The sequence below is a fragment of the Oryzias melastigma genome, linkage group LG6 (genome assembly GCF_002922805.2).
Source record: "Oryzias melastigma strain HK-1 linkage group LG6, ASM292280v2, whole genome shotgun sequence".
Classification (NCBI taxonomy): Eukaryota; Metazoa; Chordata; class Actinopteri; order Beloniformes; family Adrianichthyidae; genus Oryzias; species Oryzias melastigma.
This window is the reverse complement of record NC_050517.1, coordinates 15,928,141-15,953,926: the sequence shown is the minus strand read 5'-3', so window position 1 is coordinate 15,953,926 and position 25,786 is coordinate 15,928,141. Positions and strand designations below refer to the sequence as shown.

The 25,786-nt window shown below is 39.1% G+C and overlaps 1 protein-coding gene across 1 annotated transcript; it reads left to right on the top strand.

Moving 5' to 3' along the window:
- Positions 1-2,744: 2,744 nt before the first annotated feature.
- On the top strand, positions 2,745-25,352 carry alx4b (ALX homeobox 4b). Its single transcript, XM_024280768.2, has 4 exons — positions 2,745-3,676; positions 14,822-15,135; positions 21,101-21,229; positions 22,065-25,352. The coding sequence occupies exons 1-4, from the start codon at positions 3,334-3,336 to the stop codon at positions 22,383-22,385; spliced, it is 1,107 nt and encodes a 368-aa protein (XP_024136536.1). The 5' UTR covers positions 2,745-3,333; the 3' UTR covers positions 22,386-25,352.
- The last annotated feature ends 434 nt before the right edge of the window (positions 25,353-25,786 follow it).

Sequence of the window (25,786 nt, the reverse complement as noted above, 5' to 3'; positions counted from 1 at the left end):
CACAAACCGCAGCGGGAAGTGAAGGTGAGGGGCTCGGCGGCACACTGCAGTGAAGCGGCGACGGTGAGTCACCACCAGGCCTTTAAGTTTTAACCATGTATGTGGATTTTAAAAGAGAGTCCATTCAAACCACATGCAAATAAAAACTGCATCTCCAGGTCTCAACATTTTCTTGCCATGGCAACTGATTTACACATTTATTGTAAAAGGAGCAAAACACCTGACAAACCATAACCAGATGAGGTCTGGGGACACTAATGTATAACAGTGTTGAAAAATTAAAAAAAGGACAAAGTTTGACACTTTTGGGGACAAATTTTAAAGCCTTGAAGTGATGCAGATACACATCAAACCACTTCTACTCCAAAGTGATCCAGATTTAGCATCCACTTAAAAGCAAAAACATGTTTTTTTAATAGCATAAAATAAACGTCGGTGTCAAGGGGTTAACATCCTTTTAAAAAATGGCACTAAAATGTATTTTTAAGAAAATAAGTTATTCTGCAAAGAAGATTTTTATGTTTTAACCACTATAAGTGTTTTAAACTGGTTTAAAAAAATCTGCTATGTCTGTATAAGGTAATACATTATTATGTGATAAAATTTTAATTGCACTAAAAAAGCTAAAATGACAGTTTTTAATATTATTAATTTCAGTTTTACCTTTACGATAAAGTACATTCTAACAGAATCACAAATGTTTAATAGAAATTATTTTTTTTCTGTTTATAAATGTATCTATAACTAACTAACAGACATCCTGGTTCAAGCTTAATTTGTTAGATTGATGTAACATTTTACTGTAAATTTAGATTTAATTAATTATGTTTATTTTATCAGCTTATATTTTACATCTTTAAAATGCCATTGATAATGAGGTTTCCCACTGCAGCAGCTACACATCAGCACTAAATAAAACTCACTTATCAGTAAAAATAGGTTTTAATAGAAATAAAATTAAAGAGTTATCGGCTTAATTAGAGCAATAGTGATCCATGTGCACAACAAGAATAATAGTCACACAAGAAACACCAAGTCTTTTGAGGTTTAGCAACACTTGTAACAAACAGGTTTCCAGTTTTTCCTTTTTCCAGGTTTCTCTACCACATGTGGCACAAAAACAGCCTCATTTTCTCCAGTGTTCTGCAGACGTCTCTCACAAAGAACTGCTAACATGGAGCCCAAACTCTGAGCGGCAGCATCAGCGCAGACGCTGTCCCCTCAGCACTCTTGATACCTGCTTGCTTCCCGCTGGAAGTTAAACAGACACAGTTTAGTGGAGTGTAAATGGTTGATGAATATCTGTGACAGCTGAGGCTCCGTGCCCTGCAGTGGCAGTGGAGTGGTTTATATTAAGGGGGTCCTACATGTGCATTACTCTAATTGACGAGAACTTTTCCCGTCATGTTTGTTTAGCTGTGTGGAAACTTTGAAGTTTCTCCATTCAAACATCCAAGAATATTTGTGTTTAGTCTAAAAAAACTTTTTTGAAATAGAAAACACTACACAAAAATATTCTATATGGTAACATCTTTATTTCCCATCAGTGATTTTTTTGGGGGGGTCTTATTCTGTTCACCCATATTTCAAAGAATAAAGATAATATGAGTGTGATTAATCACACAAAACATGTTTGCAGATTAAGTTTTTTTCATTTGTTTTTCAAAAAAAAAATATTGTTAAAAAAATAAATTTTCTATCCAGAAAATTGCATGTTTTTGTTATGTTTTAATACAGATCAAATAAATATGCTCTAATTTAATATATCTTTTCCTGAAAAAAATACGTTTAGTTAAAGATTTAAGAGTGTTTTAATGTAACTTTTTCATCAGAGCTACAAAAATTAAGAGAAAAAATAATTAAAAGTAATTAAATGAAAAAAAGTGAAGGAATTTACAATTATTTATAACTGTACATAAAATCTTCTGAAAATCTTCTGTTTTGTGATGTGGTGCAGCCAGAGTGCTGCTGGAAGTTGAAATGACAGCGACCAAAACGGCGCACATGTACCTGCTTTATCCCCGACAACGGGAACGCGCGCGCTTTTACGCACGTCCCTGTCGGAGCAGACGGTAAGAGAACTAGGCATTTTCTCCAGGTTTGGGGCCTTTTGGATCTCTGGAGCCACGCAGAGCCACAAAAGCAGCGGAGCGGAGCCTATTTCTTTGAGTGGAAACATCTGATGGGTCCTTTTTGCGCGGCTAAAGGTGGACGGGGAGGCGCGCTCCTGTGATTAAGAGTCAAAGACACAACATTTATATTTGTATTTATTTATTTTGAAAAAAATCAACTCAATTGTTTAAATCAGAAAGCAATCTCCGGATTTTGTTTTTTTTCCTGGTTTATTTTTTACTTCAAACACTGATTACTATTCAACAATTACCCACAAATCCCAGTAATTGTCAAAAATTAGGGAATATAGGGAAAGTGATTTGCGAACATTTATCCAATTTGAGCCGCAATGGCTCATCTTCTTTCATTACAAGCCTTTGACCGCTTTCTATCCTGTTGAAAAGGAGGCTAATTGTTTCCGCAATGCGGATTTATTTGCTTTAGTAAAAGTAAACCTAACATTTCAGAGAACAGCCTCCTTTTTTATCAATGGAATAAAGCTGAATGAGAGGATGGCAGGTCTTCTCCTGCATCCAGAACTTAGAAGTTGTTAAAACAAAACAAACAAACAAACAAACGAAGTGAAAATTTAAACTTCTTTTTGGATGGATCATGTGTGCGTCTTTTGCGCACAAAAGGAGCAGTTTTCCTCTTGGATCTCTACCCCGCGTGGTCCAACCAAATGTTGTCTGCGTTGGCTGAGAGCTTGATATAAGCTTGATATACAGACAACCAGTTTCCAAAAGTTAGTCTGACGCAGTGCGGTAGCAGGAATCAAAGCAGCATCCTCTAATTACATTAATGTCATGTGTTATGTCTCCCGCGTGTTGACCAAAAAAGCTTTCCCCCCTTCTGAGCTTGACCTCCCATTTCTGGCTGCATAATAGTGCAGGCTGGAGCTCAGAGTGGGCCCTCAGACTGTTGGAGCGCTGCTTGCGCGCGTGTCAGATATAGGCTGCAGGGGCGCGCATCGGCCCGAACGAGGCATCTTTCTTTCTTTCTTTACCCCCGACAAACCTTCAGGGGCCTTTTAGCATTTGTTCAGTCTGAGGTTTCTGGAAAACATCAGATTCATTTTTTTAACAAGTCCCAGATGCGGCAGCGTGAGAGTGTGTGTGTCTGAGCGCGCGAGAATTTGGGGGAGAATATCTGCAGCCTAAAGTTAGGGGAGGGAAAGGAGAAACGCGTGGATTTTTTATTTTTTTTCATAACTTCTTAGGTATGAACGCAGATACGTGCGTCTCATACTGCGATATGACATCGATGGATTCTTATTACAGTGCATCTACTGCGCAAGGTAGAGATCACCAGACAAACCCTTTCAGGACTTTCCCAACCACTGAAACCAAATACAGCCCCACTTTCATTCCTGGTAAAGGGCAGGCTTACGGGGAGAAGCCGAGAAGTCCTTTCCAGCCGGAGTGCCACTCACTGGATGGCGCTGAAGAGAGCAGCTTTAACAAATATCAGCTCTTCATGCAGCGACCGACCTGCAAAACTCCGCCTGAAGGCGGCAAGTTGCACCCGGACAGCGCGCACAACGGAACGCTCATTCCCTGCTACGGTGAGTGCGCACAGCGCCCAAGATGTTTACAGAAGAAAACAATCACTAAAGAGTTATAAAATAGTTTGTAACTCATGATGGGGATTTTTCCCATAAAAAAGTGAGAGGAATTGCGCCCAAAATGTGATGCTGCAGTGATTTCTCATCAGTGTGATGTGGACAGATGAAGCCTTTCTGATAAGAAAACTTCGTAATTTATTGGAAAAGTTTCTTCCATTTGGACAGGCCTATATTACCATGACTTTTGGAAACAACAATGAAGGACTTTTTACGCACGAAATCGTATTCGTTTTACGCGCAAAATATAATTTGTCAGCTTACAAGTTGGACTTTTTTCTTTTAATAAAAAATGTTTTTTGCTATGGTAAATTATTTTTTAGGAAGGTCAGCTGAAGTGTGTCTTAACAAACTGATGTAGTGCTCAAAACAAAAAATCAAATACAGACAAATTCATGTAAGGACGTCAATTTTAGGTTTTACGCGCAACTTCAAAAACCTTAAACAATATAAGTCAACTAAAACTTTAGTTTCTCCAGTAAGATTTATGGCAGTTTTTACTCTTGAATACAACTTTGGATATGAACATTTGTTTTTTTGTAGTTTTTTAAGTATTGTTCATAAAGTAGGCTACTGCAAATACAAATGAGTAAAGATGTAAAAACAGTCAAATAGATTTAAGGAACAAACCGTCTGTATGTTTTATCTTGACAAAAATACAACAGTAAAAGAATCAATAAAATATATTTAAAAAATAGATTTTTTTATTGGAATAGCTGCTAAAATGTAATCTGAGGCCTTCAGAACAAACTGTTTTATTTTCTTTCTTATAGGAAGCAGGGGGAAAAATAGAAAAATAAAACCCATCTTATTAAACAGGGAGGTCTGCAGTAAATCCTCTCATTAGAAAAAGTTAAAAAATAAACCCTAAACATTTATTGAGTTATGTTAGAAAATGCACAAAAAGCTGAAATAGATTTGATTTTAACTATAGATTAATTTGTACATTTTGGGCCTTGTTTTAACTCCATGTTTTAAGGAAAAAAGCATGACGTTCAGATATTTTTAAATTAAAAAATAGTCAGTCACTTTTGTTTAACTGTTATTAAAAATGCAAAAAATTAAGCCATATGATACCAACTGAGTGCCTGTTCTCTTATTTTGACTTACTTTCATGATTTTAAGTTGTCTGCCACCATTACGGCGCAGCAAACAACATTTGTGCCACATCCTGCCGTAACACACAATAAGAAGAGTAATATTTTAGTTTCTTGAGAAACAATTGGACTCATTTTTTATTTTTCTTGAACTGTCAAGAACGTCTGTCATGTGTGGACTGTCATGAAAAGAGTGGATTTGGCATGCGCACTGACAGAATCATTTAAACACCATCATTAAATGCAACATGTGTCCCTGGAGGAAGAGCTGTGCAATGTTGTTATTGAAAATCTTGCAGCCAGATGAAGGCATGGCGGCTCTGGGGATGATGCTTTGGGGCCTCGCCAAAGCCTCAGGCGTCAACAGGGTTGTGCTGTTATGTGTGGTCCTCAATGGGAGATGCATTGCTCAACGTTTTATCTCCTGATCCTGATGACAAAGTCGTCTCGTGCCCACCGGGGGGTGTACGCGGCAGCTTCAGCCACGACTTCTCTGCTGTTCTCATGGCAACAACAAGCATGATGTGTGTGTTTCACTCTGTTAAAAATAAAGTTGTTGTGATACAACAGGAAGAGATGAAGAAAATACATCCAGCTGTGCCAGCTTCTTGTATAGTTACATGATAATATGAACGAAAAAGGAGATTGACTGTGACATCACATCAATTTAAAATGTGGATTTCCTTTAAGAATCATTTATTTTCTAAGAAACAGTAACCTTTTTTAAAATAATATTTCAAACCCAAGATTCCTGCCTGAGATTTAAAAAACATAAATTAGATTTAAGTGCAAAAATAACAAATAATGTTGTATTTTTTAAGGTTTTTAATCACTTTAAATCAAAATTATATCTAACAAATTATTTTTTTTACACTGCTGCTTCACTTTCCAGGTTTTAACACAATCCTCATTTATTCCTGTAGTATTACAAATACAATTTTCTTAGTGGAACTTTGTAAACGGATGTAAATTCATAATTGAGGACAAAATAAATAAACAGTCTTGCGGTTCCTCCGTTTTTGACTTCTTTCTTGATTCGGCAACATGAAATTTCTCTGACAGCTTGCTACTCTACTCAGGAATAATGCTTCCGTCCATTTAAAAAAAAGAAAGAAAAATAACTAAATCCTATTTAGTAACATGTTCAAGCTGTTTTGTTTGTTTTCAGTTCAACAAAACTCAAATTTGGTGTGAAAGACAAATCCAAATAGTTTTGCAAGTTATTCTTATATTTAACTCCTTTTAAAATGGACAAAATTCTCTGTAAAAATTCAAATTGGACACATTTTATGCAGATGTGCTGAGCGTTGTTAGATTAGAGGCATGTTAATCCATCTGACAGCCTTCCAGCGGGGATGGGGACAGCGCCCGTCTACCTGCTCACACAGCAGTGAATGAAATAAATGCCCCCGGAGCTGATTGAGGGAACTGAGGAATGCGGGTCAGCGCTGCAAGAGAGATCGGGATTAATGTAAGGCAGATGTGCATTACTGGCTCCTATGGTTATTATTCATACTCCCCAAACATCAGGTCTCCAAAGCTACAGAGAGTCCCCGGGATGACAAAGTGCGACTGGTTTACATAACCCTGTTTCAACAATACTTTGCACAAATAAGCAGGGAGTCAGAAATGGTCACCGGGATTGGGTAATGATTTGAGAGCCTCAAGAGAAATGACGAGATTTTCTGGGAAAGCCTCATGTGTGGGAAAGGCTGTTTATATACAAGCACTTTACTGAACTCACTGCTCAGTCTTAGTGCGTTTCCAGTTTTAAAACTCACCCCTCCAGACTAATTGATGCAGTCTGTTTAGTAAACATAAATTCTCTGATTTCATAGCTTCATCAGAACACAAATAGAAGCAGCAAAAGCTGAAAACGAGAGGCTAAAATCAGCATTGCTGTTGCAGATTGGTGGCACGAACGAACTGCTTTGAATACCAAAATGTCTCCAACTATCCAGACAGCCCCTCCTGTCTCCTTGAGCTTCCTGTGATATGTAAAACATTTTTTTTGAGAGGATAAAAAGCAAAAACAACGGCTCAAAAAGTCCTGGCAGCACTTGGGGGGAAAAAAAGGATCTTGTCAAAATATAATGCTCTGACTCCAAGTTAAAAGGCCGTTAGAGTGAGGTCACCAGAAATGCATGAGCCGATGACTAACAGACTGTGTGGATGTTAAGAAAAACAATAGGTTGACACCTGTGATCGTACCAGTGTTTGCCTGTGAACCAGAATACATTAGAATATGTAATGACTGAACGTTTGACATAGAAAATACCTGACTTCTAAGAAGGGAAGAGCTTCAATGAAGAACACAGAAACACACTACCTGCATGAAGGAAACATCAGTTATCTGGATGTTGTCTGGATTTTTCTGAAGTTTTCAGCTATTGTAATACAACAATGCACCTTTATTGGAATAAAGCGACAAAAGTATTAAAACAAACAATAAAACAAATTATTTCCCAGGAAAAATCGGATCTTACTGGTTTGACATTTTGTCCATCGTTCATAAAAGCTGACACTTTGAATCTTGAGGGTAGAAGAAAGTAAAGTCAAAAATATTAGCATGTCATCAGCAAATAGAGTTAATTTTGTACTCTCTGGATTTTTTTTTTAATTTAATGTCTTAGATTATCTCCATTCCCCTCTACCTTCCCATCATTTTTTGCTAGTATCTGTCTCTTTAATTTTTGTAGTTTTCCTTCTGAAAAAAAAAAAAATCGTATTTGTTCCGTTTGTGCTGCAGCTCCTTCACCTTCTAGTTTATTGTTACACAAAAACTTCCAAGAATGTATGAACACATTATATCTTGTTTTGATCAGGTATGTATGTAATGGTGAAAATTACTCAGAAGGGCCAAAGATACGACAGCCTCGAAATTTAATAGCAGTAGTCCTTTTCCCCTCCCTTTAAGCCGACTTTTAAGCAGAAGGCTACGGCTACTTTTACATGGTATGTAGTTTAATGAAAACCAGGAGTAATGACTTCACTGCCAGCTCCACAGAGCCTGTTTTCATGCTTGTCTGTGACTGCAAAGAGGAAAAGTGAAATGTCACTCTAATAGGATGGAGGCAGTTAAAATTTATTTGGGCCTACTGAAAGACATATATCCATCTTTTATGCTCAGAATTAATCTATTAATTTATAAAGTTTTAGTGAGTTCTTTAATTGCTTAAGTTTTTATTCTGTTGACCAACACCAGCAATGTACTGTATATTTATACAGAGATACATCAAACTTTGGGGAATTAGTCATAAATTCTTCCAGGTCAATTTGCCGTCAATCATTAAATTTAAAGTTTAATTCATTAACTTGCTTTATTTCAGTTACATTTTCACTTAGAAGTACTTGTAATGTATCTAAAGACCAATCACTATACTATTTGTCTTATCTACATTTAACAAAAGCTGGTTTTGCTTCAAATTTTTGATTTCAAACGTAAAAATTTGAAGGCATTGCTTTGTTTTTTTTTGTAAATTACTAATTTATTTTTTGTTATTTTTTTAATTGGAAATGATTAGTTTCAATGAATGAAATCAAAAGTAAAACAATTAAAGACAAACAAAAGAAATATATATTTATATTTATACAGAGACATATAATAAACAATAATCATGAATCCAATGAAAAATACTTATGGATAAATCCATATATTTATGTAAATAGTTCAATTGCAATCATTTAAAATAATAACTAAACCTATTAGTTCTTATGCATGCAGTACACGATATATTAAAACCATTACATTTGAAGTTTATCAATACGAAGTTTAACTAGTTACTTGAAAAGAAGTTGGAGGGAACAAACTTATATAATTCCACTCGACAAATTGAAGCAAAAATATTGTAAAATTATTGAAAAATCATGGTAACTCTCCTCTCTTTGAAATGAGATTTATTCTTGAGGTATTCTGGTGTGAACAGCTTGTTATAGAACTTTTATAAGTTAAAAAAAAAATACTTTCTTAAAAAAAGTGCCCTTGCTCAAAAAAACTTTTTCTGAATTTTTAACTGGTTGTCAGTATTTTGATAGGAGACAGCCCCAGCTCGAGGCATTATGACAATAGTGAGGTAATGCACGTCCCGGGAGCTGAGTCGAAAGACTTCTCTGTTTCCATGGGAATCTGCGATCTCCCCTTCAGGAACATCTGGGAGCCTCCAACACAACCGTCAACATCAGCTCTTAGACCGCCCGAGCCATGGAAAGATTATCCCGCTCACCGCGTGTTTGCAATCCAGAAGTGACTATAAATAAGAAAGCTAATGGAATATTTGCCTTTATTTACCCCCATATAACATGTGATGCATTGCCAGCTTTGTGCATATGGCTTTCTATGTTTTTAAGGCAGATTTCAGAGCACTCTGCTTAAAAGCATTCCCTTCTCCATTTAGTGTTTTGTCATTAACCCTTCCCCAGGTTACTAATTTATAGTGTTTCTTTTATTTGGCTTCACTTGACCCTCTCTGTCCCGTTCCATAAAAACAGTGAGGGTGCCCTGTTGCTTTACAACCAGTTCAATTACACTTTGATGTTTTCTCTCTGTTTTCAGCAGTGATTAAATTGCTGACCCCAGTAAACATCTGACCTCGGCTAACTGAGGCGGTCTGCAGCTTGTCACAGACAAACTGGCAGCTCCTGAAAGCTGGCCGGCGTTCTCGTATACAGTACGTTGGTGGACGGCGAGGCAAGAACAACTGTCAAAAGCAGATCGCCTCGCAAGTGCCAAAAAACAAAATGGTATGAGCCAACGTGGAGGAATCTTGGCTCCCAAAATAAAGCAATGTGATGGTTGTGTTTTTCGGAGCTGCAAGCAGAGGGGAGACAGCTCAGCATGCAGGGAAACTTGAACTCTTTGTGGCAAATGAATCTGCACGGTTAGCGTGACAGTGGAGACGGAGAGGGCTTTGAGGGAACAAAGAAAAGAGCGTTGATGGTTGCATATTCGAGCTTGACGCATGATGATAAATGGTGGAGATAAGGGCGGAGATAAGGTAAGTAGTTGTGATAAAGTGAAAAAGGGTCATAAATTTGTAGTCAGTTGTCTGTCATTTCAGGAAGACTAGTATCAAAAAGAGATTCTTTGTTTCAAAGTCTGAAAGTTCACCTTAGGCACTACTGTTTTAGATATTTTAGCTCATGAATCTACAGGAAATGCTTTGACTGTCTGCTTAAGTGGGATTTCACAGCCATACAATGATTCGCATGAAAAAACATGAACAAAACAGGTTGGCATTCTCCAAACAAAGAACGAGAAGACACCTCACGATCCGCGTTAGTCCAGTCAGGAGACGCTTACTCATCCTTTATGGGGAACCTTTAGAAGATTGATAGAAAAATGGATAGAAGAGAAGCAATAAGCACAAAAAACTCCAGTTTTATACAAAAATAAAAAAATAAGATCCTCTGATGTGGAAGCTTCAAACTTGTATTAAAAAAAAAATCATACTTGCTTTTTACTTCAGTCACATGGACTCATATAAGGAGTTGACCTGCATGGGTGTTACAAATTTTTGTTTTTTTTTCGGGCCAATGGAGAGGAGCACAGGTGTCTATTGACGGATGTGGTGCAGCAGTAGGGCGGTCGACCTCTTATCGGAAGATTGCAGGTTGGATTCCTGCTTTGCTCATCCATGTGTTGAAATGTCCCAGAGCAAGACACTGAATCCCAGATTACTTCTGGTGGAAGCCATTTACCTTTGCATGTTGTTTAAGTGTTCGCTACAACCTGTTGGTAGCAGAGTGCCTGTTGAAAAAAATTTAACATTTTTACAAAGCGGTCTACTGTCTTAAAATGTTGTGTCCCTCATGTGCCCCGCACAGATTTGCTTATTTTTTACCCACAGACTGCCCAGATCCACTCATTAGGGAAGATGTGACCAAAGCTTTAGGTCCATGAAAAATGTGCAACTCGAGAAGTGCTTTTACCCCTAATTCAAGCTGTTTAAGGTTTCCAGTAGTTCCATAGCATCATCCAAGGCCTGTCCTAACTAGAATAGAGGAGTGTTTAATGGCCACCCAAAAACACCCTGATTCATCAGTTTTAAAGCCACCTGTAAGCTTAACATGCATGATATGACAGCAAGTCTAACAAAAAAGAGGTAAACGTTCGAACGGACAATCTTTCAGTTTAAAATATGAAAAAAATCAAATAAAATAAATTCAGTATTTTTTTATATTGACAGTTTAGTCTTTAACTGATTGAGAACCCTCCTATTAATCACAGATTGTGAGTTATATTTAAAAACGAGCATAATACTAGTAACACTATGACACTATGTTTTGCAGGAAATCATGTAAGTATTTGACTTGTTTGGCTGAAATAAGTATGTTCTCCAAGTGTTTATTGTTTAAAAAATAGTCCAGAACAACAGTGTCAAGCTTGTCAAGAAAATGTAGCCTCCTCTGTTTATTTCCAGTCCTCCAAAGTGCTCCTTGCTGCTGGCGTGACTCATTCTCTACCGTCTTTTAATAGAATAGCTGCTTTCCAAACACTAGCCATTCCAAATGCCAAAGATGCCAGAGTAATAATACAGAGCATCCTAAATATTTCTGTGCACCATCCTTTCGTCTTACATCCGCTCATCTGTCTGCAGACTCATCCACACAGGATATGTGTCTTAAGCTCAGATCTGGGACTGTATTTTTGCTCTCAGAGGCTGAGCAGGAACCTGGACCTGACCTAACTGACTTTGAGAGACTGCAGCCCAGAGGTGGAATGAAATTATTGAAGCTCTCCGGTCAGTGATGTCAGAACATCTGTCCGCGTAAACAGGTCTGGCAGGTAAGGCCACAGCGGTTTTGAGGCCATGAACTCCAGCTGTGTTGTTCCATTAGCGGAGAAGGCTGAACGGAGAGCAGGGGAGGGCTGCTGCAGCTCTCAGAGGATGACTATTGACATTTCATTGAGGGACACTCCAGCCAAAGACATACTAATCTATGAAAAACAAACATGCTTGTTGAAGACAGCCACCGCCTAGCTTAATCACCCTGAAACTATTCAGTCATCAAGCTTGAAAAAAAACTTGGCTGGAAGGCTGACAGTTGCCAGAAAGAATAAGCTATTTTGGTGGATATTTTCAGAAAATGACAGACGAGGAATCGTACTTTAATCCAAATAAAAATGCAAAGTGACAGTCAAACACATGCACATAACTGTTAAGTTAATCATCGCTGCGTTTCCCAACTGCAAGGACAAATGTTAAACCAATGTGTCAGCTTGGTTTAAAAGTGACGCATTGTTTCAATGCAAATCTGTTTACGTGGAGGAGAGCGCTCTGCTGCTTTCAGACCATAGACAGACCAATCCTTTACGGCAGGCGGCTCTCTGCACCCATTCACAGGAAGGCCAACAGACGCCGTTCTCACCGGTCTGCAACCAGATCCGCTCCGATTATTTATTCACACGGCCAGTTGTTTATTGAAGGAGCAGAGACAGATTTCTTCGTCTCCGCAGAGCGAAACAAAAAGAGCCCGCGTGCGCCGACAGGAACAACGCCGGCTCTATCGCCAAATAGGCGATGCAGAAATTGAAGGTGACAAACACAATGTTGTTTACATCTGCAGGGCGAGGCCTGGGGGGGTTCGAGTGGTTGACTCCCCCCCTCTGCGCTCAAGGCCCAGTGTACACAACACGAGATGAAACAGATTTTTTGGTGTGACTCAGATTTCAGGCGTGATTGAGAGATGTGAGGGAGAGCGCTCTGCTTGATGTGTGACAGGTCTGGCCAGTGTGTAGTGACACACCTTTCAAACAAACAGACATTTCTTCACTGTGACTCTTGGGTTTACTTCTCTCACAGAAGACCTTTGAGGTCCATGCCATCTACTGGGGGTTTCATAATGTGATGAGGCTCAGACACTTTCTTGACTCAAAATGAGGCACTAAGGTTGTGATTCATATTTTATAAAAGCAAAATGATACAACTAAAGTTTAGAAGCTTTAGTTAAAGGACTTTTACTATTGAAAAAAAATTGTTTTTGTGCGAAAACACAATTTTGTTTTGTTTAAAGACCCACAAAATCATGTTTTTGGTGTTTCTAACATATTTCTTTGATATTTTGAAAGACAAATATAAAGAAAATCAATCTTAAAAATACATTTCTGAGAATTGCTTTATTCAAACCACAAAAAGGCAGTTAGTAAAATCTTGTAAGTGTGATGTACAAGTTACTACGGCAAGCCACAAGCTCCCTGCTCCGCTCCATTCTTATATATCCACTTATAGACAAAAAGATCTGTGAACATCTTTATTTTTCTAGGCATCTGGCTAAAACTGTACGGCTGGATAGCTCAAATATTGCTCACCATTTTTGTTGCACTGGGGTTGTGAGGGTCTGTAAGCTATTTGGAGAGCAAGTAAATAGAAGTATGATGGGAATGGAGTGTGCCGACAGTCACTCCCACAACTCAAAAATAAATTTCTAATGAACTACTACCAGTCTGCAAAAACTGTCTTAGAAAACGACAAAGATTTTTTGATTTTTGCTAAAAATGGCATAATAATAGTTAAAAACAACTGGGATGACTATTAACTCATTAACACCTGAGGCATTGACGGAGACGCTTAAACACAAAATCTCAACTGTAACTTTTCAAACGTTAAGGAGGCTTGTGCTTCTTTTCTCCTTTAGAATCTGCTGGAATCACGTTGATCATGTTAACGGTTGAAAAGTTACAGTAAGTCAAAGAACATAAACACTGGAGCTCTGGTGTTAAAGGGTTAAAATAGATACAAAGATGATCAGAGTGGCACAATAATGCAAACTTGAAAAAAGTTTGATCCAATAAATGTAATAAATGTTATTTACACACCTAAAGGACTATTTCTAAAAATATAATTACATTGGGGGCTGCATGGTGCTGCTGAGCAGGGTCACCTCACACCAAAAGGATCCTGGTTCATATCCCAGCTGTGAAATTTGCATGTTTTTCACGTGGATTCGTTATTCACTCAATCGCCCTCTCACACTCCAAAAACATGTTTCATGTCTTGTGATGGGCTGGCAATTCTCTTGGTGTGTACCTCACCTTTACCCTAAAGTAGGACAATGCAGAAATAGAAGATGGATGTTTGGAAATTTTCATTTTAAAATCTTCTGTTATTAAATCACCATGACGAGATTAGATTAGATGACGAACTGCTGGATGTATCCCTTCCATACTGTATCTATGGGTGACAGTCTTATCAGTAGATACCAGCTGTCTGCAGGTGAATAATGGCCAAGCCGCACGGGGCATGCAGGTGACCCAAGCATAATTGCAAGGTCATAGGCCGCTCGGTGAGCTCGTAGAAAAAAGATGTTCATGCACATTTTTTTTCTAGGGGCAGGTGACAGGTCATAGTGAACACTTATACAACATGCAAGGGTAGAATACTGGTGAAGTAGGAGAGAAGTGGAGGATAGTAGCCTTGCACTGACATGCAAAACTGTACAGCAGTGAACTGCTTACGTAATGTAAATCAGCTGATTGAAAATCTTCCTTGCACAGTTATTTAACACTTTACGTTATCAATGTGTTACATATCGAGGGAAAGCCAATTTAAAAAGACGCTTTACTATGCATCTAATCAGCTGAGACACATTAATTGCATATATGGTTGAGGAGTTACAGTATGTCAAAGAAGCGTTTTATTTAGGTCATTTTCAGTGATGAAGGGCTAACATGTGGAAACTCCTCTCATTAACCCTCCACAGGCCAGACAACTCAAAAACCTGCAGCACCATCAAGGGATCAAGCCCCTGTTTGGATTTATGTGATTAAGGCTTTAGTTAGGAATCTGAAGACCTCATAAAAACATATTCATGCACATTGTTTTATCTATGAACTGACAGACAATCTCGAGACAGATGTTTGAAATATCTCAGTCAGGTACACAAATGGAAATATGGAAGCTCTTTGCTTGAAATTGCTTCAAAATGCATTTAGAGGCAAGTCTCTTTAATACTGCGTTACAAATTCTCTTTTGTGTCATTTTTGTGCATACAGGTAAAGACAATAACAGTCTGACTGAGTCAGAGTTGCCCCCCAGCGTTGACCCTCCTGGGATGGAGGGCAGTTATCTGAATCTAAAGGAACCCGGCCTGAAGGGGCCATCCGACCGCCCAGGGTCCGAACTCTCCAGCCCTTTGGACAAAAGTGAGGCTGAAAGCAACAAAGGCAAGAAGAGGCGCAACCGAACCACCTTCACCAGCTACCAGCTGGAGGAGCTGGAGAAGGTTTTCCAGAAGACGCACTATCCAGACGTTTATGCTCGAGAGCAGCTGGCGTTGAGGACGGACCTGACAGAAGCGCGTGTTCAGGTGAGGATGGCTGATGTGAAAGCTCCCAAACTATATAGACATTAAAGAGTTTTTAAAGTGTCTTAAATAGCTGCCACATAGCAAAGATTACAGTCTCACTTATAGCAAACCATGAATTTTTTTCACCTTGGGCTTTGTAAAAAAAATTATAGTTTGGATATCAAAAAGTTCAAGCTTGGCCAAAAGAGTAAAAAAATGGAAAATAAACCTAAAATAATGACAGCAGTTTAAATCACACGGGATTGCAGTTTAATGATGTGCTGAATAAATCCATCGTCACTCCTTTAAGTGTCACATGTGGGGTTTTCTTGGTAAGAACCAGACTTGTGCATGTTGACAGAAGGATTTAAAGAAACAAAAAGTAGAAAAAAATCAAAGTTAAAAAAAGTCTTGGTGTTTATGATGTGTAGAAAAGAAATCATGGCAATGTGTTCATTCTGAGAAATTCAGAATATGAACAGGACCGGTCTGTAGGGAAATTAGATTTTTTTTTTCTTTGTTTTGGGTCAATTTTCTGAAAGAGTAAGTAAAGCTGTATCTATCAATGCTAATGAGTTGGTCACAACTGCCTTCATGGGTGGATCTAAACCAGGGAAAGGCAACTTCTTGGGGGTCTTGGGGTAGAGTGTCCGCCCTGAGACTGGAAGGTCGTGAGTTCAAATTCAGGTCGAGTCATACCAAAAACTCTAAAAATGGGACCCATTGTCTCCCTGCTTGACACTCAGCATTAATGGGTCGGATTGGGGGGTTAAACCGCCAAATGGTTCCTGAGCGCGTCTGCGTCTACACCTCACCACTCCCCAAGGGGATGGGTCAAATGCAGAGAACAAATTTCTCACAACTAGGTGCATGATAAGCTACCGATGGCCTTGCGATGCGAGCACAGTGGTTTTGCTTTTGGAGTTCCTGCGCAGTTTTGTTTTGTAAAGCTAAAGTTGAATTCATCTTTAAGAGTTGTGTTTATGTGTTTATGTTTGTGTGCTAATAACTTATCAGCCAGAGCCGACATGTTGACAACAATGCTTCGGTTTAGCAGACAACGAGGCCTATTGTTTTAATTTTCTCTTTCTGGCTGCCAGCTCCAGATCACAGGGGGATGGGTGGGACTCTTCACCACTTTCATGGTGCCGACTCTGAGAAAGTCACAGGCCAAGCAAGGGTTTCTCCCAGCGCTGCCATGCTCAAACTTCTTAAGGCACGAGAGACAAATTTATGGAAGTGCTTTCAAAGCTGTTTTGCGTGGATGAAAAATACACTCTGATGCCAGGTTCAGTTTCCAATGAGAGTCTGCGACAAAGTCACGAAAAGGGAACCTGGCTTGATCCTTGTGGCGATACAGTAAAAAAACAGTCCATGGATGTAGCGTTCACACGAGCCCGTTTATATCCCAGATGAATATAATTAACTTTGTTTTTCATCTGACATGCTCACGGCAAAGTCGCTGTGAGGTTCGACCCAAACTTCAAAAATCAGACCCCAAATATGCACGCAATCAAGACTAAACCCACCAATTTCAACTGAAGGTCCACTGAGACAAAGTCCAGAGATATCCAGTTGTTGAGCACTGAGGGGCACTTTACGCTTGGCAAGCAGGAGGAGAATCCTTTTCATCTCCAACAACACCAACTGAAACCTATAGTACAGATGTTTTCTGCCAACTTTAAAGTCCTTCACTTTCATCCTCCTCTCAATGATGAATGTTCTCGCAAAGTCTGGCAGCGGCTCTCCGTAATTGTAACTTGTGCCGCCACCAGTTTATTTAGCGCAATTAGCTCTCAGCCTCATACTTGAACTTCACCACTCTGCCTACTTCTCATGTAGGAACGGGGGGTTGTGTGAAAGCGAGGCAGTCTATCAATTGCAGTGGACCTGGATGACAGAGATGAGGTGAGACGGCTGGACTTCAAAGCTGCTTTTGGGAGCTTTGGACTCTGCCCTCCCTCTTTCCCTTTTCCTCTTCCCCCTGCCTGCTGGCTCTGGAGCATAAATAAAGCTCTATAATGGCTCTGTAAGCTGCATTTTGCTGTCAGCGTCTTTAGCAATTACTGTATCTCTGCCAAGCGATGCGAGCTCCAAGATGACTGAGCCACCTTCCTCGCAGATGTCTGCCTGGTAATACAAACAAGAGTAGCAAGGATTTGCGTTTAGTGAGCTTTTGGGGAATCGTGTACGCGATCAGGCAGTGTTATTTATTCATGTAAATCCTTATAGATCACCGACTCCATTTAAGTCAGAAAGTAGAAGGCAGGTTTCTGAATCGCCTGCCCAGAAAGTTTTTGTCCTGCCACTTTTCAAAGGGAAAACTACTCAGACCTAAAAGGTGCTTCTTAAGGCTTCAAATTAAATAAAGCTTCAACTTTTAAATTGGTAAATAACATAGTATTTAGAAGCTTGTATTTTCTGTTTGCATCCGGTGTGTGTGTGTGTGTGGACGCCAGCTCTACTGCTATAGTCGGCACGCCTCCAAAAGGTCAGAAGGGTTAGCCTTGGAAAGCCGAGGACTTAGGCTTCAGGAAATTAAACATGAAATGAAAACAAGCTCTAGTTTGAACATTCCCCCATCTCACTTTCCAATATCCCCACTTCCCTTCACTGACTTAAAAGGGAGGCGGGAAGAAGGGGGACATAGAGAAAGTTCTTTTTTTCTATTTTTTTTCTTTTTTTTTTAATCGAGGGGCAGGGTGGGGGCACGTTTGTCGACAGCAAAGGATGAGCTTCAACAGAGGAGTGGGAGTAAAACAGCGAGATTAAGATGAGGAAATTAATCTTGATTTGTCATTGATAAAGCTTTTATCTTCAAAGTGAAGTGCAGCTGTGATATACTTTTGACACCCGAGCCCCTTAAAGCAAAAGGTCATTCAGCTGCACGTGACATTTTTGTCAAATCTGTTCAAAAACTTGGATGAACATGCAAAACTAAAACTATGTTTTGTAAGAAATTAAAGGATATGAAAATAGCTTATATTTTCTGTCAACAAAACCAAGATTTTTAACTTACATTTTCCAAAAAAATACAAATAACTTGATTTTATTTGAACACTATTTGTAACATTATTCAATATCACTAAGGAATTGCGATTTTTTAAAAATACATTTCATGCTTAATGTAGGTTTATTATTGAGTTAAAAATGAACATTCCTTTTCTTTTTTTTTGAATAATAAAATGCAAATAAGATGTCATTTTAAAGAGTTTATGTCTGGAAGTCTTTGCTTTGAGGTCATGTGACCAAAGATCCATCTGAAAAAAACAAATGATAGACCCTTGAAACCTACGAAGGTCAGCCCCCTTCCATACATATGATATATAAATAGGGCGAAACCCCCTCACTTTGACGTTGAGGTTTAAAAGCATCCTCATATATCAGCTTCCCACTCTGGAGGGGAAGCTGTCCTGTAATCTCTGCAGCTGACCCAAAGAATGTCGGCGTCTTACCACACAAATTTATGTCAGTTTCTGTAGATACATGTACCTCTTGGTTTTTCTTTTTTGGATTTGCTAGGACCAAACATCTAAAGAAATTATGCTAACAGCTCTCATTGCCTTTTCAAGACAACTATTTTCCTGTACAAAACCTTCATGTAGCTTATTATAACACACATAGTGCTTGTCTTGTCTGCTCTGGTCTTCCTGTAATAGTTCGCATGTGTCTTGTGACTGTAGGAAACGATAAAAGTAAGAGACAATAGAGCAACATTTGAGCGGGGAGGCCAGAGGGGGAAATCTCATGTCAGGGACTGTGAAAACCACAAGTTGATTGCGCTGGGAATCAGCTCACAAGCCAGATTCAGAGCCCCATGTTGAGGCGGCATCGCTCTCTTTGAAGATCCTCCTCTTCTCTCATGGGAGGATAAGCTTCAGACAACCAACAAATAGATACACCCAAACACTTGGAGACTGTGCTCTTTTTTTTTCTTGAAGGAAGACGTATACAAAGGAGCACAACGAACTCGTCTCACTGAACTGAAACAAATTAGCAGCTGCAAAAAGTAACAAATAACTTCAAATTACTAATTTATTAGAGATTTAAAATAAAATCTTTTAATATACATTTAATATTAATTTAGTTGTTAACATCTCATTGCATTCTTTTATTTAGCCCCTTTGACATCTATCGATGCAAATATGCCTTTAACTCTTTCTGCTTTAAACTCAAGAGGACCTGGCTGCAGAAAACAACATGGTCCCAAGATGATACCAGACCATCATCTGCCAAAATTCCTCAACCGAAATTTGAATGAAGTTAACCTCTTACCCTAGGGAAACACCAGAACCAGGTTACGGTTAGGGTAAGGGATATTGTTAGAGTTAGGAATCTTCTAGTATAGATACGCAAGTTCAGCTTCCGGCTACAGTTGCAACATATCCGCTTCCACCTAATGATGAGATTAATCTTGTGCTTGGCAGCCATCTTGCCTGCAACCAGGTCCCTATCTCCAAATTTAGTTTGATTTAACATTTACTTGAAAGCAAAACTTAATGTGTAATTTTTTTATAGCTTAAAATAAATCCAGACATCATCGGTTAATAATTCTGACAGTTATTGTCTTTATCAAACAAAAGAAAACAATACTACAGCAAAATTAATACTAACAAGTCCTGTTGACCATTATCTCTATTGGTTCAAAACTGACATAAACTCTGTCAAAAGTCAAAGTAACCATGAAAATAACAATACCATGTTGGAAATAATGTTTCAAAACTAAAAATTGCAACTTTAAAGAAAGTAAAGGAATAGTTTAAAATATCATTTTAGAGTATTTTTTTGAGGTTTTATACTCTAAATTTGTTTTTGGAGTCATCAGTAAAACGCAAATATTGACACTACAAACACATTTTTCATACTCATTGTGTTAAAACACTGTATCTACCCTGGAAATAGATTTGAAATGTTTATGGTCTTCACAATAAATTACATTTAAAAACCCTTGCTATGCAGATATGTGTGCAGAAGCAGATAATGTTTTTTTTTTTTTTGTTGGAGTCGGCCTCAATGCCTTTCCAACAACCAGATATAGACTATATTGCTACTGATTGCTGTAGATTTACAGTAACAGGCCTCTTTATCTCCTCGCCTCAAAGTAATGTGAGATTTTTCTGTTCTTCAACGCACATTTAGCCCATTTGCTCCACAGCTTTATTCAGATACATGAAAGACACAAAAGGACACTATCCATATGTCACTACCAAATTTAGTTCCTTAATGGTCAACGTTTGACCTGGTTTAGCTTTCAATGTGCATTCAATCGCCGCACATTTTTTACTTGGAACGTAGAATCCCAAAACGCATTATTGCATAGATTTTTATTGGAAGTGGTTACTTCCAAGAAAAGGTTTGTTTCTGGATCATTTTATAAGGTACTTTACAGCAATTAGTAGGACTCTGTAATGACATTGATCAAGTCAACTATCTGGACATTGCACAGAATGAAGCAGCAAAGCACATATGCGCGTAAAGAAGGAGATAGAAAGGGAGATTTACAGAGGGATTCCCTGCTGTATTCCACTGTACTGACATGTGGGAGAGAGCACACCTCTTCCAGTGATTTATGAACAGTTGCAGGCCCAGATGTGGATCTGTCGACACTGGCAGCCTGAGGAGAGGCAGACGACTGTGTATCAAAGGGAGGAGCAGAAACATCCAGCGCCAGGGGAGACTCACCATTTTCACATCAATAGCTCAGCGTGGACGGCACTTTAAAGACACGTCAAGTCTTAAAAGTAAAGCCTGGACTTTCATGTGCAGCAGAATTTATTTGCTTTAGTATCGTGGATTTATGAGCTTCATTTGTACTTTCACTTGCTGTGCGAGACCAGGGCCCAATCGTCCACTAAAAAGCACTTGCCGTAATGGATGATGCGAGAGCTGTGATAGCTGCGCTCAGAAATTATGTTAAAGTTTTGTTTGACTGAAAGCTGGGCTCTTTTATGTGCTTTCTCCCCTGACGGAGTGGTTTTGGTTGCAGGTGTGGTTTCAGAACCGCAGAGCCAAGTGGAGGAAGAGAGAGCGTTTTGGCCAGATGCAGCAGGTCCGCACGCATTTCTCAACCGCTTATGAATTGCCTCTTCTTACCCGGCCTGAGAACTACGCACAGGTAAGGAAATGCAAGAGACTGCCAGCTCATGGAGCTGTACAGCCGATTGTGAGAGCAGCAATTTCAGATGGTGGAATTCAAGCAGCCTAGAGTGTATATCTATGGCATGTCCAAAGTCTGGCCTGTGGGCCAAAGGCACTCAAATATTCTCCTGCCATAAAATCAATAATATTTACCCCCCACAGTCTCAGAACTCTGTGTGCAATTTCTTGATTGTGATTGGCTAAAATGTTGTAAACTTTTACCAACAACCTACTTGACCTTCTAAACTCCTAAGCAAGAAGAACAGATTTATTTGTTTCTGTGATCAAAACCACGTTTGTTTTCTGTTCACAAAGAAATTGACTGATTTTTTTGGTAAAAATGTATCTAAATTTATGAGAGGAAATAAAAAGAATCTCATTGTGTAAAAACAAAGATTAAATAATTAATTTGCTCAGTGGCCTTGTGGTAGAGTGTCCTTCCTGAGACTGGAAGATCGTGAGTTCAAATCCCAGCTGAGTCATCCCAAAGACTAAAAATGGGACCTTCCTGACACTCAGCATTAAGGGGTTGGATTGAGGGGTTAAACCACCAAATACTGCAGCTGTGTCTGCAGCCCACCCCTTCCCCAGGAAATGGGTCAAATGCAGAGAACTAATTTCACATACCTAAGTGGGTGATAAGTGATCTGACTTTAACTTTATAAGGGTTCAAAGTATCCTGGCTGAATGGAAGGCCTCCATATATTTTCTGCGCCATACCTGGCCCCCTTTTTTGCAAAATGTGTGGACCCCCTGCCTTAGTGTGCTGCCAAATGATTATCTTGTGAATTTTCCTGCCGTTTTTCCTTCAGATCCAGAATTCGTCCTGGATTGGTAGCAGCAGTGGGGCGTCTCCAGTGCCAGGCTGCGTCGTACCCTGTGACACCGTTTCCTCCTGCATGCCGCCACACCCTCACGGTCCTGGAGGTGTCTCTGACTTCCTGGGCGTGCCCAGCCCGGGAAGCAGCCACATGGGACAGACGCACATGGGGAGCCTGTTCGGGGGGGCGGGAATCAGCGGGGGCATCAACGGCTACGATCTCAACGTGGATCCGGACCGCAAGTCCTCCAGCATAGCTGCACTTCGGATGAAGGCCAAGGAACACAGTGCGGCCATCTCCTGGGCTACATGATGTTCCAAACACAGTTCCACCCCCACCGACACAACACGGCTCCATCTGCGAGCGCTGGAGGGGCGGTGGGGGGGTTTCTGGGAGCACAAATGATAACGCAGGTCAAATGAACAGGGAGACTGTGGAGATAAGAGAGGCCAAGATAACTATGAGAATCAGCAGATGCTAAAATTGAGTGAAATATTGATGAGTGTGTTTCTCAAGAGCTCATCCTTACATTCTTCATCTCTCCATTCTCACTAACACATATTAGGTCTAACGTATGACATTGAATTCCGTCCAAAAACATTTTTTATGAAGTATCGGCACTTGAAGCAAAGACTACTTTCTTATGTTTTCATATTTCCATCCCACCATTCTTATGCAGCTGCCACTTTAGACTCTTCTCATTCTGCATAAATCACTTGAATTCCATTTCCAAACGATTCTTGCATTTTTCAAGCTAAGCCTTCTCCCTGTGAGCGTCACCAAAAGTAATCCACGAGCTGAGAGTTTATTTTCTCTCACTGTCAATTTAAAACTTACAGTTACAACAGAAAACAATCATCTTGTTCGAGCCTGATACCCCACAGTAGTTTAGAACCATACAAATAAGCAAAAAAATGTAAAACAAGGCCTGACCTTATGGGAACAGATGTGTGAAAGTGCACCAAATTGTCACCTCCCCTCCTCCTGAGGCTCCCCCCACAGGTTTCCCTGCTTGTCTGAGGCTTCAGGTTACAGGAAACAGTGTCTCCAGACTGGCAGATGTGCACAGCAGCAAGCTTTAACACCCATGTGCCCCTGCGGCTTCTTAGCATTACCCGAAAACACCACACTCTTAAAAAAATAATCAGTTTTTAATTTGTTAGGCAGAGATGGATGTTGGGATTTGCTGCTTGCTCACAAAACCTACAACAGACATTTGGGTTCTATTCTAAAACTACAGTACATGCTGAGCTTGTGTGGCGTGATCAGGAACATGCTGAATGTTTGGTTTTTGAACGCGCTGTAAGCATATGGTGTTCACACAGGTCTGTCGCTACCCAAAAGTGCATGAACTCACGGTTGGAAGAGGCTTAGTGCAAAATATCAAAGCAGTGAAAATCTCACAAATCTTGTTCCAGGATTTTTCTTTCACAGCTCTATTCTGATTTATGAAAGAATTTCAAATTTCTCCAACATGACCAATTTTCAAACAGTTGGCACTTCTGTGTTTTGAAAAGAACTCTACACACATATATCACTTCCAAATCCGAGAGTCCATTTACATTTATACTGGTTGTGTCAACTCCCGTTCGAGTGGTCGCTTGAATGCGAGTTTCCAAACCCGGTGTGAACATGGCAAAGCAAACACGCTTTCTGCTGTGAATGAAGTCACATTCATTTCTGCTGCCATTTTTGCTCAATCTTATCACCAAAGTTGGTCTCTGGAACCATTTTGTGGACAGTCTTTAGCAGTCGTAACAATGATCTGTTCATTGCTCCTGCAATTCCTGCAGGTAAATATTGGCTAAAAATAACCCTAATATCACGCCTTTAAAGTAAAGCCTTCCTAGTGGACTTTTTACATAGTTTCTGCAGAGCGGGAGAGATTGATTTCAAATTTGCCTCAGTTGTAGGCGGGTCTGTTTGTGTGACTTAAGCCCACCCCCTTCCCATCATCCATCAGTTTCAGTGATCTCCTGTTATCTTACAACCACTCATAACTCAAACCTAACATTACCAATGCGACAAAAATGGCGAGCAATATTGGAATTATCCAGTCGTACAAGTTTTGAGTCAGAAACCAGCTCGGGTGAGGAAAAAAAAAATGTGCACATGAATCTATTTGTCTGCAAAGTGATGCATCAGAAAGGAACGGAGCACGGAGCTTGTGGTTTGCTGCTGCAGCTTCAACTTAACACGTACAATCTTTTTCAAACTGCATTTTTTGTCTGCTGCTGATTCACAACAATTTGAATGAAAAAATACTCAGGAATGCAAGTTTGCGGTTAATTTTCTTCATCATAAAAAAAAAATCCCACAAGAAGATGTTAAAAACACCAAAAACACAATTTTCTTCGTAGTGGGTCTTTAAAGTTGACTCATAACCATCAACTGTTTATGAACATGATGACAATCTTTTTCCCAACATGGGAAGTCCCCAAAGTTCACGTAATCAGTGAAGGAATATGGTGATGATAAGACAGCTCAGACACTCAGAAGTGTTTTATTCACAGGGCTGGAACTCGGTCATAAGAACGCCAGCAGACCAAAAAGAATAAAATATAAAAGCTCACTATTTACATACTGAAAAAACATGAAAAATGAAGTAAATTCCTAACTATATGTGTGAGAAAATTTAAAGTTTGTCATGATTAAGGTCCGTCCTCTGAGCTCCACAGATCTGCAGCTCCGTTAATGTTTGTACTACTGAAATAAAGCAACTGAAGTGCCTGATTTTAATATTTTTTTGTGTATCACACGAATGTGAACAATATAAATGATATTGTTCGTTTGCTTGTACATTTGTTCAGCTTTTTTTTTTTTTGTTGTTGTTGTTTTTTGTTCAAATAAAAGACTTCCAGAAGTAAACAATGAAGTATTGCAGTAATGATGCCAAGAAATGCAGATCTCAGTTTGGAAAAGTAGAGTTGGAGTTTTACCAGGAAAATGACTATTTTTGTCTCATGGTTATCGCTTTAAGCAGCTTGTTTTTATATTAATCAAATATTTCTACTTTTAAATGTGCCAAATGATGCAATAAGTTATTGCACTTACAGTGTTTTTTATATATATATTTGCTGGGACATTTTTTCTCCCTTGAGGTTTGGTTCCTAGCACCAGCAGTCAAGAACTGACTCCTTCGTCCATCCATGTTTTATGCCATTAGGAGCATCATTGAGGTCTTCTCAGGTGCCTGACTTTCTGTGAGCAAAACTGATGTGTTCAGTTGTCAATGTCTGTTTCTGAATGGGATATGAAATAAACTTAACTTCAATTGTATTTGTGTAAGAATTGTTTATTTTTCAAAGACTAAAAATATTTGCGATTGGTGTCAGAGGTCCACAAGATTTTAAAATTATCTGTTAAAGCTTGACTGTCAAAAATTAAATCAAAATGAGAAGTCACTGATTGATAAGTTTGTTTTGTTAAAGCAAAACTCATTTTCTTATTTTTATCATTTTGATTTTATACTTTAAAAAGTTTACCGTCAACTGATCTCAGACAAATTAGAATCTTAATTTTGAATTTAAATAGAGGTAGTATTTTAAAAAGTATTTTTGTGCTAAAATACAATTTTTTGAAAGTGTGACAACTCGTTTTTCAGTCATAACTTAAAATAAAACCTTTTTTTCAAAATCTTTGCATCAAGAACATGTCATTCCAGAGTTTCTTCACAGAATGTATTGCATGTAAATACATGCAATCAAGTACAA